The sequence below is a fragment of the Narcine bancroftii genome, chromosome 3 (genome assembly GCF_036971445.1).
Source record: "Narcine bancroftii isolate sNarBan1 chromosome 3, sNarBan1.hap1, whole genome shotgun sequence".
NCBI lineage: Eukaryota > Metazoa > Chordata > Chondrichthyes > Torpediniformes > Narcinidae > Narcine > Narcine bancroftii.
The window spans coordinates 63831726-63849132 of record NC_091471.1 but is presented as its reverse complement, the minus strand read 5'-3'; the positions used below and the strand labels follow the sequence as shown (position 1 = coordinate 63849132).

The following is a 17407-nucleotide window of genomic DNA, read 5'->3' as shown; positions in this document are numbered from 1 at the left end:
TTGTCCTTTCATTAAGCTGTATATCCACGGATATTTAGTTCCAAGCTGTGGTCTCAGAAATGGCCACAATGTCATACCTGCCAACTTTCAGCTGCTCTACTAGATCATCTTCCTTATTCCTTATACTGCGAGCATTTAAATACAAGACCTTCAGTGCTGTATTCATCACCCATTTCAATTTTGTTTCTAAAGTACACCAAATTAAATCCTTAATCTTACACTTGCAAATTTGCCCTATTGATGGCTTATCCATCTTTACAATCTTGCTACATAGTGTATCTACATGTGTATCTTAAATGTAAATTGATAAATTTAGACATACAGCATGGTAACAAGTCATTTCAGCCCACGAGTCCATGCTACCCAATTTACACCAAATTAACTTACAATTCCCAGTATGTTTTGAATGATGGGAGGAAACAGGAACCCCTGGGGAAAATCCACGCAGACATGGGGAAAGCATGCAAACTCTTTACAGACAGCGTGGGATTCGAACCCTGCACTAACTGTTACACCAACTGTGCCGTATCTTCTGCCTTATTCACTGCCCTCTCATTCTAGTTCACATCCCCCTGCCAAACTAGTTTAGTTCCTCCCCAACAGCTTGAGCAAACCTGCCCACCAAGATATTAGGTCCCTTCCCAATCAAATGCAACCTGTCCTCTTTGTACAGGTCATACTTTCCCCAGAGAGAACTCAATGATCCATGGATCTGAGCCACAGCCCCCTGCACAAACTCTTTAGTCACACTTTAATCTGCCATAACTTTATTCTTGCTCTCACTGGCGTGTGGCACAGGAGGAATCCAGAGATGACTACCCTTGAGTTCCTGCTTCTTAGCTTCTTTCCGAATGAACAGAAATAACGACACTGGCAGAGCTGCTGTAACGACAGCGCTTCCTCTCGTGCAGACCTTTGAGAGCGGAGACATAGCTCTGCTCCAAAGGTATCAACTACCCAGTCCTCAGGTTTCAACAAAGATACAGGTTTCAACAAAGCCAGTTAAAGGAGCCAACAGGTTTTATAAGTAAAATTCTACAACTGGTGCTTGCCAGTGGCCACGAGGGGTTACAGTCTCCAGGCACCAGATATAGAGAGAATACTGCATTGAAAAGGAGAAGCAGAGGACGTGGCCCTAAAGGACATCTCCATGGTGACCACAGTGGTGGAGCAGTGAGGGTTTAGGGACTGTGAGGTCTGCACAGTCTGAGAGTGACTTATGGTCAAGTGACCCACACAGGGTGGGGGGTGCCGGAGACTGACTCATGGGAACCAGGTGTCAGAGCTGGGATTTGAGAGGGTGCTAAGGATAATAAGGGCTCTCGAAGGGCCTCAGGCACTATAGGCTACCTGATTGTGCCAGAGATTTGGATCTGGGCTCAGTTTGGTGATGTATCGAGCAGGGCTATGTTCTTAGCCACCTGCTCTTCTCACTATACATCTATAATTGTGGAGCTTGGTATGACAACAAAACCATCTACAATCCACAGAAGTGGATTGTATAAAAAGGGGCAAAGAGTCATCATACAGGAGGGAAATTGAAGACAGAATGGTGTACCAACAAGTCAAATCAAGTCACCTTTATTTATCGTTCAAACCATTCTTGCACAGTAAAGATGAAATAGCATTTCTCCAGGTCCATGGAGTAAAATACATAAATATAAGTTAGAATAGAAGTTAAACACATTAAAATATTAAGACATATACAGTAGAAGTTCATGGTATACTATCCACATATGTTCTGGGAATTCAGGAGCATGATGGCTTGGGGAGAAAAAAGCTGTTGCCCAATATGATGTAAGGGCCCAAGTGTTATGGTACCTCCTACCAGATGGCAGAAGAGAGGGCAGTTTATGTGAGGCGTGTGTGGAGTCCTTCACAATGTTTATTGCCTTTCACCTGCATCGAGTGTTGTAGATGTCCTTCATGGTAGGAAGAGAGCCCCCAATGATCTTTCTCCACTGACTTCACTATTCACTACAGGGTCTTACAGTCCAAGGTGGTACAGCTTCCAAACCAGGCGGTGATGCAGTTGCACAGAATGATCTCAATACATCCTCTCTAGAATGTAGTGAGGATGAACTTTCCTCAGCCTTCGCAGGAAGTAGAGGCCTCACACTCTATGTTGCAAAAACCAGTTGCTGATTGTAGACTTGAAGAAATAAACCAGAGGTGTACAATCCAGTGATCATTGGTTTGGGTGGGGGGGGGGGGGGTCAGAAGTGGAAAGGGTAAGAAAATTTAAGTTCTTTGGAGTCACTATCTTGGAGGAATTTTCCTGGGCCCAAAACATTAATGGCATTATGAAGAAAGCATGTCAGTGCCTCTACTTCCTTAGGAGTTTGTAGAGGTTTAGTATGACATTGGAAACCCTGGAAAATTTCTAAGATGTGTGGGGGAGAGTGTGCCTGTAATGCATTACAGGCTGATAGGGGACACCAATACCCTGAACAGAAAGCCCAGCAAAAGGCAATGGAAAGAGCACAGAACATCTCAGGTAAAACTTTCCTTACCATTGAGAACATCTATGGGGAACCATGGCGTAGAGTCTAGACGTGCAATCTCGACCTCTCTGGCCAGACTTTTAAATGCCCATTTTTTAACCCTTTGTTTTCAAGTTTAAACTTTTTAAATTTTAGTTTAAAGTATTAAGGAATTATTATGGCCACTAATGGTAAAAAGACTAATCTTCAAGTTCAAAAGAAGTTACATTTTCGAAGTGCTGAAGATCTGGGGCCTAGACAACTTGATACAGCCCCAGGCTCAATCTCTTCATTGCCTAAATCCCAAAGATCGCCTGTGGGGGCTAAAAAGAATACCAATTGCTCACCAGATGAAGGATGGCGCTGGAATTACCCATTCTCCAGAAGAAGGTGTGTGTTCCCAAGAAGTGGACCCCGATTTGGAAAGCCTTTCGATTTCAATGGAGGGAGCACGCAGGAAGACGACTCCATTGTTGGACTTCCTGAGGAAGTCGGGGTGCCGTCGCTGGGAGTCCAGACGTGCAGTAAAACTTATAAAATGCCTTCTGTTGAGTTTCACCAGGAGCAGCAGTTACCTTGTCCTGCCACTATGTCAGAGAGAGCAGAGCTGAGATTTACCAATTCAAAGTGTATGCAATTAAATGTAGTTATTCAAGCTGTTATAAAACCTTTGTTGACAACTCAAATGAATGAAAGGATTCAAATGAATGCTGGTATAAGTTCAGAATTAAATATGGTTAAGACATGTGTGGATGCATCTTATGAAGAATTTAAAAAAACTTCAGACTGCCTTTTTTGGACTGTAAACAATAAGTGACTTCTAACACAGAAAAAGTGTTGAAGGTGGAAAAATCAGTCATAGAATTGGGAGATTATGAGAAGGAGCTAGGAAGAAAAATAGATTATTTGGAAAATCAAAGCAGAAGGAATAATGTGAAAATTGTTGGTTTGCCAGAAGGTATAGAAAGACAAGATCCTCTTCATTTTTTTAAAGACTAGATTCTGCAAATATTAGGGCAAGAATTTTTTTCTGGGGGATTGGCACTGGAAAGAGCTCATAGAGCTTTAAGGAAAATACCCTCAGCTGGTCAACCACCGAGACCGGTATTAATTCGATGTTTGAGTTATTTGTATAGAGAAGCAATACTTCGACTTACAGTACAAAATGTGAGACGACAAACCCCATTATTGATTCAGAATAGCAGTCTTTTTTTATCCTGATCTTAGTCAAGATGTCATTCAATGTCGATGTCGATTCAATCCAGTTAAAGAAGTTTTGTGGCGTAAAGGTTATAAGTCTACTTTTCATTACCCTGCAGTATTGAAGGTTTTTTGAGACTGATCGTGAAGCAATGATTTTTGCTGATTCATTGCCAGATATAAGAGGACAAAAACATAGTCCACCATTATCTCCTAAAGAAAAATTTGGTAGCTCTTGAAACGGAAGAAATGGCAGAAATGGGGAAAACGGGAATGGAAAGAGTCCACCTCCTTCCAAAATGGGATCTTCGAGATTGGAATCTTCTGGATGAAAAGAAGAATTTTCTTATTCTATTTTTTTCTTTTGTTATTATGATATTTTGATGTTATTGACTGTTTGGCTGGGGAGGGAGAGATTTGCACTAAGTTCTTTACTAGTCATCAGCCACTGGTGGGTGACCCAGACCCAATTTTTGTTTAGGGGATTACTTTTGGTAGTTTACCTTTTGGTAGTTTTTTTGGGGGGGGATTTCTTTTTTTTTCTTTTTTTTTAAAATTTGGGATTATTTTTATTGGAGGGCCTATGTACGTTGATTTGAGTTTTTATATAAAGATATTTTTGGTATTTAGTAATAATAGTAGATATGTCAAAGTTGAAGTTTGCTACTTTTAATGTTCGAGGATTAAATGTAAGTGAGTCTTGGTGTATATTAAGAAAATGAAAATTGATATTGATAAAGTTAATTGGGAAAAAAGTGAAATATTACCGGTAAGTGAAGGAGATTATTCAGTTTATAAGAATATTATTAATTTGAAGTGCACTGATCGAATTAAATATCTGGGTATAATTTTTAATGTTAATTATCAATCTTTATATAAATTAAATTATGCTCCATTAATGAAAAAAATTAAAATAGATTTGATTAAATGGAAAGATTTACCTATTAATTTAATGGGAAGGATAAATACAATTAAGATGAATATCTTTCCATGTATACAATATTTGTTTCAATCTATTCTGTATTTACTTGATAAAATTTTTTTTGAGATTTAAATAAAATGGTTAGGGAGTTTTTATGGAGGGGTAAATTTTCGAGAGTAGCTTTGAATAAATTAACTTTGAAATATGAGTTAGGGGGATTATGTTTACCACATTTTCAAAATTATTATGAGGCAGCCCAACTTAAATTTATTAGTTCATTGATGGATTTGGTACAGCATCTAAGTTGGGCTAAAATTGAGATGGCAAGTATTTCTGAATTTGAAATACATCAATTTTTGTAAAGGTGGAATATAAATTTGTTACAACAATATAATGTGCCTTTACTAAAACATTTAATGAAGTTATAGATAAAGAAAAATAAAATGATAGGTTCTAGGGGTAAATTATTGGCTTTGACTCCATTGTATAATAATCAACTTATTTCTTTTTCAATACATAATCAAAGTTTATTGCATTGGAGATTTAAAGGTGTGAAAAATTTGGGAGATTGTTTTAAAGAGGGTAAGTTTTTATCTTTTAATCAGATGAGGGAAAATTTTGGTATTGATAAGAATTCTTTATTTCTTTATTATCAAATTCGACCTTTGGTAAAATGTATGTTTGGTAGAGATACCAAATGACTAAATTTGAGACTTCTCTTATGAAGGTACCAGAGAAGGGTTATATTTCATTTATGTATCAAATATTACAGGATGGTATGGATAAAAAGGGTTGGGATAGATCTAAAATTAAATGGGAAGCAGATATTGGTTTTACTTTTTCTGAAGAGGATTGGTTAGAAATCTTATGATAGTGTAACGAGATTGATAAATGCACAATATGCAATGATTAATTACAATTTTTTACATCAACTATATTTGACACCTGAAAAAATTTTTTTTAATTTTAATGAATCAGAGTTGTGTTTTAGATGTGGTGATATGGTTGGAACTTTTTTTCATGCTGTTTGGTCATGTATACATATACAATCTTTTTGGAAGAAAATTCAATTGTTTTTAGAATATCTGTATAAGATTAAAATAGTTTAAAACATAGAAACATAGAAACACAGAAGATAGGAGCAGGAGTAGGTCATTCGACCCTCCGAGCCTGCTCCGCCATTCAACGAGATCATGGCTGATCTTAAAGTTTAGTACCCCGTCCCCGCCTTCTCTCCGTAACCTTTAATACCCTTATACTGAAGAAATAGATCTAATTCCCTCAAATATATTTAATGAACCTGCCTCTACTCCCCTCTGTGGCAATGAATTCCACAGATTCACCACCCTCTGGGTAAAGAAATTCCTCCTCATCTCGGTCCTAAATGGTTTGCCTATTATCCTCAAACCATGGCCCCGGGTTCTGGATTTTCCCATCATTGGAAACATCCCATCTGCATCCACTCTGACCAGTCCTGCCAGAATTTTATATGTCTCTATGAGATCCCCTCTCAACCTTCTAAACTCCAGCGAGTACAATCCCAATTTGCGCAATCTTTCCTCATAAGTCATTCCTGCCATTCCAGGTATCAGCCTGGTGAATCGCCTCCGCACTCCCTCCATTGCAAGAACATCCTTCCTTAGATAAGGCGACCAAAACTGCACACAATACTCCAGATGTGGTCTCACCAAGGCCCTGTACAGCTGCAGTAAGGTATCCTTGTTCCTATACTCAAACCCTCTTGATATGAAGGCCAACATACCATTTGCCTTTTTTAACCACCTGCTGTACCTGCATGCTCGCCTTCAGAGACTGATGTACAAGTTCCCCTAGGTCTCTCTGCACTTCCCCATCTCTTAATCTATTGCCATTCAAATAGTAATCTGCCCTCCGGTTTGTATTACCAAAGTGGATAACCTCACATTTATCCACATTGTAGTGCATTTGCCATGTACCTGCCCAGTCCCTCAATTTATCCAAATCACACTGGAGCTTCCTGACCCCCTCTTCCATGCACTAGCATTAGATCCAACAGTATTTTTATTGGGTAGTTTGCAACCTCTGAAAGGCTTGGGATTAGATAAGTTTCAGCTTGCTTTTGTATATTTAATTTTATCCATAGCGAAAAAATGTATTGCTAGTACGTTGAAAGATACAAATATGATTGATATTAATAGATGGCATAACTAGATGAAATATTGTTTAATAATGGAAAAAATTACATATGTTTCGCATGATAATTATATTTTTAAATTAAGAAGTGGTTGTTATACTCGGAATATTTACATTTCAATTTATATTGATTAGATTTTAATATGTATATTTAACTTTTTTTTAATATTCTTTCTTTTTTTCTTTTTTTATGGCTCTCCTTAGGAGGGTTGGCTGAAGGGGGGGTTCTTTTCTTTTTTTTTCTATATATATAAAAAAATGTTCATGTTCATGTTTAATTGCTATATATGTCATATATTATTTGTTTTTTGAATGAATAAATAAAGTTTTAAAAAAAGGATCCACATCACCCAAGCTCTATTCTCACTGCTACCAGGTGCCACAAGACTCACACTCCAGGTTCAGGAACAGCTGCTACCCCTCCACCATCAGGCTCCTCAACAACAAACTCAATCAGGGACTCATTTAAGGACTCTTACTTTTGCACTTTATCAATTTTTTTCTCTCTGTATTGCACAGTCAGTTTGTTTACATTTATTTATTTGCTTATAATGTACATTGAGTACAGGTTTTTTGCACTACTAAAAAGTAGTAATTCTGCCTTGTTTGCAGGGGGGATAAAAAGTCCTCAGGGTTGTGTGGGATGTAATGTATGCACTCTGTCAATACATTGAATTCTGAAATCTGACTCAGACCAGCTAGTGACTAAAGGTCCATTTATTGCTCCTGCAATAAAATCCAAAATAATCCCTCCAGAAGCTTTAGGATGCATTTGTTCCCCATGTAACCTTAATACCTGGCATATCTGATTCATAACAACTTATCTTCAAGATTGTGTCAGGGTTTGAAACCTGATAGTGTGTGCATTCCGAGACCTTGAATCGTGTAAGGTAATTGGTAATGCATCCAGAGCTTAAATCTTCCATTCCTCTTATCCACCTCCACTTCTGCATGGTCTCAAATTGTCAATGAGTTGTCAATAGAGAATATCTCCCCTATATTCTACCTTCACCTCCCCAAAACCTTTAATACATTCCCCAAAACTTGTGGTCCACTTTTTCCAATGTCTTCCAAGTGAGGTCCCCTTCTGGAATGATTTCCACCATTGGTCGAGCTACATTTCACCTCCCTTTTAACAACATTAAGCAGTATAAGACTTATTTGGAGCAAGCCTCTGCTAATAAATCCAACCATGGTTAGTTCTGGGTATATGCAGAAATTATTTACAAAAGTAGCACAAAGTTGACCTGCTTCCATACTTTCCAATCAAGGAATGCAAAGCAATCTCTCACAAGATCCACATTTCTTTTTAGGAGGCGATGGGACTATTTAATTTAACCTCTGCAATTTAAGCTCTATCTTCTGCATTTCACAGATATTCTGTTTTATTTTCTGTTTTTCTTTCCTTCTCTTTCTTTTATTTTTGTTGACAACCACATCCTCACCCTTCCTCCTCTGATCCATTTGTATCAAGCCTAATATTTTGAACTGAAATTTGAGATCATATGTTTTGCGGATACAACTGTATTTATATCCAAGGCAATATTTTTTTCCTTTCACTAGTTGCTACACCCATTTATAACCTTTCTGTAACCTCCAGAAAAATTTACAAGGAAAGTTAAAAATGAAACGTACATTGGGTTAGAAGGACCAGATTACATTCTTTAGTCCTTTTACAAGCTTATTTCACACATATGGGTATAGGTCAATGGGACAAATGGAAACATTGTTTGGGATGGACTGGATAGGCCGAAGGTCATGTTTCTGTGCTCTGATGTTCTATGGTTTTATTTCTTTCAAAAAGTTTTTCAACATTACTTAAAATCATATTTTAAATTTCTTTTGAAAATTTATTATAGTGGGTGGGAAGATGAGTAATCATTAAATTTCAGCAATAAATTATCCATTGAAATAAATGTTTATTTCAGAATTTCCCTTGAATTTTACAGTTTCTGATATTTAAATTGTTTCAGGATGAAATTCACACTGAACCTACTTTGATTCCATCCCAGGTGTCGAAGTGTCCATTCCTGGTTTCGATGTGAACTCTTTGATGCCTCATCGGCTGGACCGATTTTTCCAATACAGTGGATCCCTGACAACTCCACCCTGTTTACAGATAGTTACCTGGACGGTCTTCAATGAAACTGTCCAACTTTCAGAAGCACAGGTAGTACACCTAGTCTTCAAATCTGCTTTCTTACTTATCCAGTGAATTAATTTAAGAATAGCTTCATTTGAATTTAACGAAGTTGAATTTTTAGTCATAAATGTCACTGACAACCAGTCCTGGTCCAACCCCACATTGATGCTAAGGCCAAGAATGCGCACCAATGCCTCTACTTCCTCAAAAGCTGAAAGAAGTTTGGCATTTCCAAAGTATCGTGTGCCAATTTTTATCGATGCACCCTTCAAGGTATCCTGTCTGGATGGATCAAAGCTCTGTACAGGAAATGGATTGAAACAAGAAAGTCTGCAGTCGCCGTGATTATAGTTAATACACAAAAGTGCTGGAAAATCTCCACAGGTCCTGCGGCATCTATAGGAGGCAAAGACTTGAGCCCTTCAACAAGGTATGAGGCAAAAATGGGCAGGTACCTAAATAAGAAGGCAGGGGAGGAGAGAAGTAGGGATAGGGGAGGAACACAGGCCAACATGCAAGAGGCCATAGGTAGACATAGATAGGGGGGGCAGGAGATAAAAGCTGAGAATTGATCAGGGGAGGGCATAGCTCTATGAATGAAGAACTGGAAATAGAGGGATAGGGAAAGGGAGAGATGGAATGGGGGGGAAACGCACAGCTAATAGAAACCGGCGAAGCCAATGTTCATACCATTAACCCAGAAGGAATATGAGGCAACATCCATGTCAACAATAGACAGTCGATAGTTTGGGCAGACAATACCATAACTATTACCATCCATGGATGCTGCTTAACCTGCTGAGTTCCTCCAGCATTTTGTGTGTTGCCTCATTCTTTTAGCATCCACATTCTTTTATGTCCAGCCATGGGGCCCAGTAACCTGAATTAGCTACAAATTCATGATTTTACTGTGAGAGTAATAACCAAAAGCCTCAAATAATTTCCACTCAGATATGGGCAAAATCTATTGGTGATCAGTTTCAAAACGTAAGCAAAATGAGCTCAATTACTGAGAGGGAGGGCAATGTACCTGTGTGAGTGGATGTGTGCCTGTAGGTGAGGAAACTTGGAGTCCAGAAATTGATTTTTTTAGTGCTCAATATTCATGCATAACTTATACAAAGAAGCAACACAACCCAGGCAAAACAAGCTAGCAATCACCTTTGGGTCAAATTCTTTCCAACAGGAATTTCACTTTGTGCATTCATTTCCTTGTGCCTGCCTTGTCATTCAATATAATCATGTCTGATCTTTTACATTAATGCTAATAACCCCATATGCACGTAAATTAATAGCAAGGGTGAGTCCTTGCTCTGCCAGGAGCATTACTGCCATACCAGATGGGTTGGGGTCCGTAGAACAGTAGGGACACTCATGTTCGTCTATCTATTCCCTTATAGTCTTCAGAGGCACCATGTCTTATCAGGACCTCTCTGATATTCAATGTATTTGCAGGCTCAGGTTTTCCAAGTCAATCACCACTGAACTAAGAGAAAGACACTATGTATGAAAAGCTCAGGCCATGCATTTGTGTACTTCTCTCCATGGAAGTCAAAGTCACATTGACTCTCAACTTGCTCACCAGAGGATCTTTCCAAGTGGTCTCAGCAGATCTCTACCATGTCCACCAATTTTATGCTCACCACACTATCAGAGAGGTCCCCAGGCAGGCACTGCATTTGCACAAAGATGTTCATACACTTGCACTTCAGTGAGGCATGGACACCATCTCAGGCACTAGGATTTGCCAGAATTGCTGGCTTTCCAAGAGTGCATTAGTGACCAGATGGAACCACTTAGAACCTATACCGTAGAGTGATCCAGCAGGGAAACAGGCCCTTCAGGCCACCAAGTCAATGCCAACTAGCAAGTCACCATCTATACTAATCATTTTTTACCAGCACTTGGTCCGTTGGCATTTAGTATCCAGTGGCAGCCTTGCCAGGATGCTCTCCCTCTCCTTGCTCTTGAGATGCACTGCAGTGTGAACAAACAAGCTCAAACTAGAAGGCTGTACTACAGGCTTTAATTGGCTTAAAACGTGCACACAAGGTTCAGTATCCCTTCTGGCTCCATGTGCTCTACTGCCTACACAAGGGCCAGCATGAGCCTTTATATGGGGCTGGTGATTGGCAGGGAGTAGGTAGAGCCAGTCTCCCAGGTAACCTCCCTTAGGTACAGTGGGTTTCCCCCTGCATTAGGCAGGTAGGAATGCAGACAGGCTCAGGCAATCACAGACAGTCCGGTGGTTGTATCACGACAGCTCTCATCTTTTGTGTCCCAGCTAATGAAGGCATCAATCCTATATGTCTTCTTAACTACCTTATCTGCTGTGCTGCCACCTTCAGGAATTTTGGGACATACTCACCAAGATCTCTCAGTTCCTCAATACACCCTAGGGTGCTACATGTCCTACTCTTATTAATCCTCTCAAAGTGTATCACATCACGTTTATCAGGAATATCAGGTGTGTGGTGCAAAGTGTGCTGACTGGCTGCATCACAGTCTGGTATGGAGGCACCAATACCTCTCTTTAAGTGGGAAACCCTGTAAGAGGTAGTGGGCACAGCCTACTATATCACAGGCAAAACTCTCCCCAGCTTTGAGAAAATCTGCAGGGAATGCTGCCGTCGATGAGAAGCAGCAATCATCAAGGATGCACACCATGCTCATGTTCTTTACTCACTGTTGTCACCAGGAAAGAGGTATAGGTACCACAAGATGTATACCCCCAGGAACAGTTACTACCCCTTCATTATCAGACTCCTAAACAACAAACTCATATGAAGGTGATCCAAATTAATTTTGGGAAAGTTGAAATCTCCTCATTATAATCCTATGATTTTTTTTACATGTCTCCGTGGTTTGCTTTATATTCCCTCCTCAATGTTCCCCTTGGTATAACCCCATCCCCCCCCCCCCCCAAATGTAATTGTCCCTTGATTCTCATCTCTAGCCACATTGAGAAGTCTTTTAGGATATCCTCCCTTATTGCTGCATTAATGGACTCCCCGTAATCAATATTACAATGCCACCTACTCTGGGTCTTGTCCTTCTTTCATCTAAGTCTGTGAGAGCAATATTATATTCTTATATGCTCATCAATGCTCTCCATTCATCTGGATGATTAGTCAGACTCCTTGCATTATAATATTTACAATTTATCTCTATATTCCTCCCATGTACCTCACCACACCTTTTTATACACTGACTTAGTAGTTCCTCTGCCATGACTATCCCTCCTCCTCAAATATACACACACACACTTTAATTGACATGAAAGGCTTCCACTCCCTCAGCTACATTCAGGGGGATTGAATCATCAGAAGGTTTACCTGATGATGAGTCATATTTCCAGGGAGCCCATGTGATACATTCATTCCCGCATAGACAGTTTTTATGGTCAGCTCTGCCTGGAGGGATGGCTTCCTGAAGGAAGGATTATATCTTCTTCTCTGGTTCCTCACTTCCAGTTCACTAATCTAACTGTGGCCAGTAAAATGAGAGCCATGCAAGTATATGAGCAACACAGAGGTACCCAGCAGAGCTGCTGCCTCACTGCTCCAGCGATCAGAGGTCAATACCTACCTCTGGCCTATTTTGCAGGTTTGTGTATTCGCTCTGCGACTGTGTAGCTTTCCCTGCGTCCTCTAATTTCTTTGCTCATGCTATAGATATGCAGGTTGGTAGGTTAACTGACCACAGTAAAATGTCCTGAGTGTGTAGGTGAGTAATAGGGTTTAGACAAAAGTTGATAGGAATATGTGACTCTGGAAGAATCCTTGTGGAAAATGAGATCCCTATGGCTCCATCAGTCTATAGTACACAACCAGAAGGTGTCGAGGCTTCACCGTGACCCTTGTGCTGCACCCCAACCAGTCTGAAGTTAGCAGTTAGTGTCCAAGAAAGAGCAGCCTGCAGCCAGAGCCTGAAGCCTTGGTGAAGAGCAGCAAGAACCTACAAATGTTAGCTCCCAGTTGAGGAGAGGAAGGAGCCGTTATCTGCATGGACTGATAGCGCCCCCTGTTGACATTTTGCCAGTTCCGAGAAAGTGATCATCTCCACACTCCAATCCCTAACACCAATATAGTTTACTCACAATTTTGTAAAGAACACACTATTTCAAACCCCCTTTCACGTGAAAGGCCATTTGGTCCATCACATACATGCTTTAGCCTATTCTCTCTCACATGCCTATTGATAACCACCCCCCACCCATCCCTCCCTATTTTCCAACCACACACCTATGCTTGGTGTAATTTACAGCAACCCATTCTCCCAACAACCAGCATTTCTTTGGGTCAGGGAAAAAGGAAACCAAAGGTAAATTGCACAGTCACAGTAAATTGTGCATGTTCCACGCTGCCAACACTGGAGGTTAGAATCAGACATGGCTGCAAATGCTGTGAGATAGTTACCCCACCTGCAGAACCACATTTGCCCTTCCTGGTCCTTTCCTTTATAGATACCTTTAGAAGCTCTAATGGTTTGGGTTTGTTCCTTGCCAGTTGACTCCTATATTTTATTTTCCCTTCCTTTATCAATTTTTTGATTGTCCTTTGCAGAATTCTAAAATGCTCCTGGTCCTCAGTTTAATTCAGTTGATCCTGATAGTCTTGGCAGTTTTATAAACCTTAGATTGAATACTACATTGAATTAATTCTGCAATACAAAGTTGGACCATTTTTCCCATTGTGCTGTCAAGTGGATATGTTGCAAAGCATGTATTATTTCAAGTACTAGCCATTTTCCACTGAAATCTTTAATGTATTGAAGATCTAGTTATCTGACAATAATTAGTGTTGCTCTACTACTTGTGAAGTTATTGAAACTCTGCCCTCTCCCTTCTTCAGCTGCACAAATTGATAACCAGTATAAAGACGGACCATGATATATTGGACTCTAACTTCAGATCTGACCAGCCACTGAATGGAAGGAATGTGTTTTCTTCTTTTTCAGCAATGTTGCCTTCAAGCAGAATGGGTAACTAATCTTATGATTCAGCTTTTTAGCTCTTTCCTGCCTTGTGTATGCATTTCAGCCCAGCTGTCTTGCAGGTCATTTGAGACTCACTCATCTTGGTGGGAGCAATGATGATTATCGATGCAGAATTTGGTCTCTGTTGCTAAAGAATGAGGAATATCTTGCCCAGACTGTAGTTATCTCTGATTCACCAGAAGGAGGGAAACTTCCTGAATTTCTTCACTGAGTAATGAATCATTTGGTAGTGACTTCAATTTGAGACAGTTTAGCAAACCATAAACATCTTTCATAGAGAATAAATATTACAATTTGAAATCAATTGCAAAGAAGCATTTGATAATAGTCTTTATGCTTTCATTTAAATATAGAATCTGATTTTCTGCATATAACATGAGGAAAGTCCTGAACATTGAAATCTATTTTGTATCTATTTGCTGTTATCGTGATTTGTTCACACATTCAAAAGGAAAACATGAAAAGAGCTTCTACGCCCTGGTTTAGTATGAAAGGCTCAATTGTAAATGGCAAATCTGCAAATTGTTCACATTGTTATCAATCTCCTTCGGTATTTTAGAACTTTTAACAATCCATCTACAAGTTACCGGTATTTAAGTCACTGGCTGTCATGAAAAAAAGTCTTTTCTTAAATCTAAAGACAGTGTAAATGCCATAAGCACTAAATGAACCAAGAACAGTGCTGGAAACCTTGCACTCAACATTAGCAAAACTAAGGAACTGATTGTGGACTTCAGGAAGGAGAAACCAGGAGAACACTAACCAGTCCTTATCGAGGGTCCAGCAGTGGAAAGGGTAAAGAACTTCAAATTCCTGGATGTCGACATCTCTGAAGATCTACCTTGAGGCCTTCCTGTCGATGCAATGATGAAGAAGGCTCATCGGTGACTATATTTTCTTAGGAGTTTGAGGAGATTTGGTACATCACCAAAGACTCTTGCAAATTTCTACAGGTGTTCCGTGAGATCATTCTGACTAGTTGCTTTACTGTCTGCTATGAAGGTGCCAATGCACAGGACAGGAAGAGGCTTCAGAGAGTTGTGAACCCAACCAGCCACATCATGGAGATTCATTTCACTCCACTGAGGACATCTACAAGAGGCGGTATCTCAAGAAAGCAGCTTCTGTCCTCAAGGAACATCACCACCCAGGCCATGCCCTCTTCACCCTGCTGCCATCAGGAAGGAGGTACAGAAGCCTGAAGATGAACACCCAGTGGTAAACAGCTTCTTCCCCTCTGCCAGAAGATTTCTGAATGGAGAATGAACCACAGACCCTACCTCACATCTTCTCTTCTTTTTTACTAATTTATATATTTTAAAAATGTAATTTATAGCATTTTTGCATCTGTAATGCTACCGCAAAACAACATGCTCATGACCAAAAAAATCTGATTCTGAAAACTAATCTGTGTAGAGAGAAACAGAATCAATGTTTCAGGTCAAATACCCTTCAATGGACCTGGGAAGGTGCCTGTTAAGATGCAGGGATGATAGGGTTGAAGAATTCTAGGAGACTGGTACCATGACGATATGCCGGATTAAGGTCAATGAATGAATGGGGTAAAAACACAGAGAAATGCTGGAGGAAGTCAGCCAGACTCACAGTGTCAATAGCAGGTAAAGATATATAATCGACATTTTGGCACTGCAAGACCAGTCGAGTTCCTCCAGCATTCCTGTGTGTTTCTACTACAATCACAGCATCTGCAGGCTTTCGTGTTTCAATGAATGAATGTATCTATTGAAAGCATCCTGGCCAGCTGCATCTCAGTGTGGTACAGTTGCTGTAGAACATCAGATCAGAGGTCAATCCAGCTGATGATAAGAGCAGCAGAGAAGATCACTGGGAATTCCCTCCCCCCATCAATGGGATTTACCAGGATCATAGTCTGAAGAGGGCTTGCAAAATCAGTGAGGTTCCCTACCACCGTACACACAGCATCTTCCAGCTACTCCCATCGGGAAAAATTACATGAGTATAAGAGCCAGATCACCAGACTGAGAATCAGCTTCTTCCCACAGGCAGTGAGACTGCTAAATAACTATGAACTGCTCATACAACCCCTCCGTAACTCAACTATCTATTTAACAATAATTATTTATTTTAATATTTGTATATACGTACTGTCATATGTATCGTTTGTCTTTATGTGTGTTATGTCTGCATGTGTGTTTGCAGTGGGTTGCACTAAGGACCGAAGGTACTGTTTCAACAGATCATACTTGTACAATTGGATAATTAAACTTCAACTTGTACTTGTATAGACCCAATCAAAAATAATCTTAAACGTCACTGTTTTTTTACAGATCTGTGTTTGTCTAAATGCATTCCCTGCCATGAATGCAACCTTTGTTCAGCAGCAAATTAAATTACATTTAATCCTTCGTTGTGTCGAAAGTTCATTGTGAATGTTCACTAACAGGGAAGAGCAGTGGCTAGTTGGGACAGGCCACAGTAAAACTCCGGTTCATGCTGCCAATTGGCCAGAAGCACTCTGGAAGTTTGTCTCTTGGTGAACACTTAAAACATGAGGGGGGCTGATAGGATTCCACATGCTTGAATCTACAAGACTAAGAAGAGATTCTACCCTTCTTCAGTATGTTCGATGTGATGGTTGGGTTTCCACCTTCTTGAGCCATAAATGTCTAGAATTCCATGCAACATTTAGATTAAATGCAGGAAAATGTGAAGCGACATACTTTAGAAGATCGTATCTAAAGGTGTAGTATGTGGTTAATGGCAAAATTCTTAGTAGTGAGGAGGACTGGAGGGATCTTTGGAGTCCAGGTCAATAGATCCCTCAAGTTTTCCACCCAAGTTAATAGGGTGGTTAAGAAGGCATTATAGAGCTCTATAAAATTCAGATTCAACCACACTATGAGTATTGCATTCAGTTTTGGGCACCTCATTACAGGAAGGGAGTAGATGCTTTAGAGAGGGTGCAGAAGAGATTTACCAGGATGCTACCTGGATTAGAGAACATCTTTTATAAAGAAAGTTTGAGTGAGCTAGGACATTTCACTTCCAAGCGTCGAAGGATGAGAGACTACTTAGGTGTATAAAATTGTGAGAAGCATAGATAGAATAGATGGCCACTCCCAGGGGAGTAATAGCCAATAACAGAGGATTTCTGTTTAAGGTGAATGGAGGAAAGTTTATAGGAGATGACAGAGGTAGTTTTTTTACACAGAGAGTGGAAGATACCTGGAATGTATTGCTGGAGGGGTGGTGGAGGTTGGTACAAAAGGGAAATTTAAAAGACTCTAAGATTGTCACACCAGAAAAATTGGGATGGGGGCTTTAAGGGTTTAGAAAGAATCAGATTAATAATGGTGTAGGTTTATGTAAGTGGCACAACATTGTGGGCTGAACAGCCCACTCTGTGCTGGTGTTCTATGTTCATCCCCATATCCTCCATTCGTCTACTGATGGAAACAATAATTCACACCTCACTACAATGAGGTCTCCAGGCTTTGCTCATCGCTC

General features: G+C 39.9%; 1 protein-coding gene across 2 annotated transcripts in view; it reads left to right on the top strand.

Annotated features, from left to right (window-relative positions):
- ca9 (carbonic anhydrase IX) overlaps window positions 1-17407 on the top strand; it is a 102362-nt gene that overhangs the window by 52063 nt on the left and 32892 nt on the right. For both annotated transcript variants that reach the window (XM_069924197.1, XM_069924196.1), the window contains exons 7-8: window positions 8790-8947; window positions 13774-13903. In XM_069924197.1, the coding sequence (XP_069780298.1) occupies window positions 8790-8947; window positions 13774-13903 (288 nt within the window). The remainder of the gene's footprint in view (window positions 1-8789; window positions 8948-13773; window positions 13904-17407) is intronic.